At 58.0% G+C, this 3,706-nt stretch overlaps 1 protein-coding gene across 1 annotated transcript in view; it reads right to left on the reverse strand.

Moving 5' to 3' along the window:
* The window catches only part of PFKM (phosphofructokinase, muscle), a 5,738-nt gene extending 2,183 nt beyond the window's left edge, over window positions 1–3,555 (reverse strand). Inside the window, 13 exon segments of the mRNA XM_009081096.1 lie at window positions 82–169; window positions 261–331; window positions 685–831; window positions 907–970; window positions 1,067–1,131; window positions 1,223–1,348; window positions 2,010–2,102; window positions 2,190–2,285; window positions 2,374–2,482; window positions 2,575–2,619; window positions 2,708–2,873; window positions 3,358–3,429; window positions 3,432–3,555. Coding sequence (XP_009079344.1) covers window positions 82–169; window positions 261–331; window positions 685–831; window positions 907–970; window positions 1,067–1,131; window positions 1,223–1,348; window positions 2,010–2,102; window positions 2,190–2,285; window positions 2,374–2,482; window positions 2,575–2,619; window positions 2,708–2,873; window positions 3,358–3,429; window positions 3,432–3,555 — 1,266 coding nt within the window.
* Between the last annotated feature and the right edge of the window lie 151 nt (window positions 3,556–3,706).

Below are 3,706 nucleotides of genomic sequence, written 5' to 3' on the forward strand. Positions count from 1 at the left end.
ATGTTGGGACACCACAACTGTCCCAGCACTCCAGGTGGGCTCTGCCTGGCACAGGGACCCTACCTGCCTTGCCCCTCTCACCTCAAAGCCCCCGATGATGATCAGCCCATGGATGCCAAATTTGCTGATGTTGCTGCTGATTTCCTCGAAGTATTTCTTGGGCAAAGTCCTGCCGAAGTGACACATCCCTGGCTGAGCCTTCCCGGGCCAAGTGGCTCAGCCTGGAGACTCCAAGGGATCCCTCCAAGGAGGAACTTTACCTTTTTGTCCCCAGTTTGGAGCCTCCCAGCCCTGTCCAGCCCCCAACCTTGTCCCAGCTGATCTCTTCCACCTGTGGAGAAAGGAATGAGTTGGGAGGGACAGGAGGAGGATTTGGGGTCACAGTGGCCTCGTTGGAGCCACCTGAGGGAGGTTGGGGTGACACTTCCCTCACTGCAGCCACCTCAGAGCAATGTTGGGGTGACAGGTCCCACCCTGGGGTGACAGTTCCCCCACCACAGCCACCTCAGAGTGAGGTTGGGGTGACACTTCTCTCCCTGGGGTGACACTTCCCCCACCACAGAGCAGCATTGGGGTGACCCTTCCCTGGGATTTGCCGTGGGGCTGGACATATTCCCCCTCCTCCCAGGGAATCCCTCTTCCCTGTAGGACTCTCCCTGTCTCCCCCGTCCCCCGTCCCCTCACCATCCCGAAGGCGAGTCCCTCAAACCCATCGTGCACCGCCAACATCCGATGGCCATGGATGAGGCCAATCCTGACGGTTGACCTGACGGCTGCGTTCATCCCTGCGGCTGGAGCACCCACGTTGAGCACAGCCAAAGTGTAACCACTCTGGTGGGGACAGAGGGGACATGGTGACTTCTGACCTCCAGGTGGGTCCCCATCACCCCCTCCTCACCACCTTACCTTGGTTGGGGGTGGACGGATATGTGCCAGCAGCTTATAGACATTCCAGTTGTTCTGGAAGCTCCTGTGGAGGTGGGTGTGGAGCACCAAGGAGGGTTGAGCAGAGCCTTGGAGACCTTGAGGTGACCAGAGCCACCAGGAAGGAGCTGCAACCACTCACCTTCCCCTTAGCTTCAAGGCGTCGTCGAATCGTCCCTCGTTCATGGCTGTTGTCACGTCCTTGGTCTGGAGAAGCACAGGGAGGTGGGTTTGGGCAGCTGCTGCCAGGTTGGGTGGATTTTGGAGCTGGGGGTGATGTCCTCTCCTCAGTACTCACCACCTGGACACACTCCATCAGGGGCAGGCGCACGGCTTGGTTGCCCGAGAGGCTGACGACGCAGGCAGGAGTGTCTGGAGTTCCCTCCAGCAGAGCCATCACGGCCTCCACCCCCATCCTGCTGCCCTGGGGGGACATGGGGGGTGGGAACCTCAGGGTGGGAGGAGAACTTGAAGGTCTCCTGTCACTGCTGTGAGGCCTAAACCAGGTCTTGTGCCTCTGAGACACCTCGAGTGGTGGTGGTTCCTCCACCTCCATGGGCACCATTCCAGTGATGTCTCCTCTGCCTCTCTCCTGGCTCAGCTCATGGACATTCCCTCTACTCATAGCATCATCCAGGTTGGAAGATACCTCTAAGGTTATCAAGTCAAACCCTGAACCTGTCACTGCTGTGACCACCAAACCCTAACCAGATCCTCCAGTGCCACCTCTGAGACACCTCCAGGGGTGGTGACTCCACCACCTCCATGGACAATTCCCTATTCCAAGGCCATTCCCTCTCGGCCTCTCCCTGCAGCCATGGCATGGCAGGAGAGGCATCCCCCACCTCTCTCCAACCCTCTCAGGGAGTTGTGGAGAGCCAGGAGGTCACCCGTGAGCCTCTTCTCAAGGCTCAACAAACTCAACTTTCCTCATGTCTCCTAGACCTTTGATGTGCCTCATTGGACATGTGTCCTAGACCTTCCATGAGCCTCACTGACCTTTCCTGGCCACTCTGCAGCACCTCAATGTCCCTATTAAAGTGAGGGCTCCAATCCCCAGGTCAAGTTGGGATGGATGTGCCTACCAGGATGCGATCGAAGGCCGAGGGTGTCCCACCACGCTGGACATGGCCCAGGATGGTGACCCTGGTGTCATATCCCAAACGCTTCACCACCAGCTGCAAGAGAAGGATTCACCTGGATCTGTTCCCATGTCAGGGAAAAAATGGGATTTTCTTCCCATCTTCTCCCTCCTCCCCACTCACAGTTTTGATGTCATCGGAGGTGATGGCCTTGCCATGCTTGTCAATGGCTCCCTCAGCCACGATGATGATGTTCAGCCTTGAGCCACCCACACGGGTCTGGGAAGGTGACAGGAGGTGACAACGAGCACTGGGACAGGGAGAAGACACCCATAGGAGCTACAGCTGGAGCTGGAGCTTGTCCTACCTCTGTCAACCTCCGGCACAAATGTTCTTCCCAATCATCCTCAGGAGGAGCCTCAGGGATGAAGACCCAATCAGCTCCACAGGCCAAGGCAGTGATCAGTGCCAGGTAGCTGGAATGAGTTCAGAACTTTTTTAGGGTTTCTCCACCACTTCCTGCCCCTGGAGCTGGATCAGGGGGACAACCTGAGGGGGACACACATACCCACAGTGACGTCCCATCACCTCCAGCACGAAGGTCCTTTGGTGGCTGCAGAGACAGGAGTTTCACCCCTGGGGGCACAGGTTCCTGGGTGCCCCCAGGGGTTTGGGGAGGCACATGGGGAGGTCCCTGTCACCTCTGGGCCGTGGTGGTGATGGCATCCACAATCTCCATGATGCGGTGTAGAGCCGAGTCGGTGCCAATGGTCATGTCGGTGCCGCAGAAGTCGTTGTCGATGGATCCCACCATGCCCACGATGTTCAGGTAACTCGACTTTTTGGCCTCCTCTGCTGTGATCCCACCTGCCAACGGGTAGGACATCCCCTTTTCCCTCTGTGTCTCCCCCCAAAAAAATCTCCTTGGGGGCAAACACCCTCTGAGGGGACAAAGTGCAAGGGGAAGTTCAGGTTAGATCTTGGGGAGAAGGTTTTCACTGGGAGGGTGGTGAGACTGGCACAGGTTGGACAGGAAGGTTGTGGATGCCCCAAGGAGGTTGTGAATGTGCCAAGGAGGCTGTGGTTGCCTCAAAGGAGGCTGTGGATGCCCCAAGGGAGGCTGTGGGTGCCCCAAGGTGGTTGTGGATGCTCCAATGAGGTTGTGGATGCCCCAGCCCTGTAACTGTCCATTCCAGGTTGGCTAAAGCCTTGACCAACCTGCTCTGGTGGGAGGTGTCCCTGCCCTGACCCATGGAGGTCCTACACCTACCCAGTTTGACCAGCTCAACCAGGAGCTGCTCCACTCCCCACAAAAGGTGTCAGGACTGACCCATGGAGCTCTCCCACCTACCCAGTTTGACCAGTTCAGCCAGGAGGCTGCTCCACTCAGCTCTGAAGGTGTCTGCCCCGGTGAGACTTCCACAATGACGCAGAGGTTGGTGATGCCACGTTTCACCAAGTTCTGAGCTGCCTTCAACCTCCCTTCCCTCATCCGGAAATCCTTGCAGCGAGCGCTGCCGATGACTGTTCCCCCCTGTGGGACCCCCATGGACGTGCTGAAGGGGCACCCAGTGCCTCTCCAACCCTTCCCCCACCCCAACCCAGCTCTGGTTTCGGGTTTATTTTCAGGCTTGACCCCTGTGGGATAAGGTTACACCATCTGTGCACTGAGGTGCAGTTCGGGCTCAGCCTGACTCACC

The sequence above is a fragment of the Acanthisitta chloris genome, unplaced genomic scaffold, assembly GCF_000695815.1.
Source record: "Acanthisitta chloris isolate BGI_N310 unplaced genomic scaffold, ASM69581v1 scaffold8038, whole genome shotgun sequence".
Taxonomy (NCBI): domain Eukaryota; kingdom Metazoa; phylum Chordata; class Aves; order Passeriformes; family Acanthisittidae; genus Acanthisitta; species Acanthisitta chloris.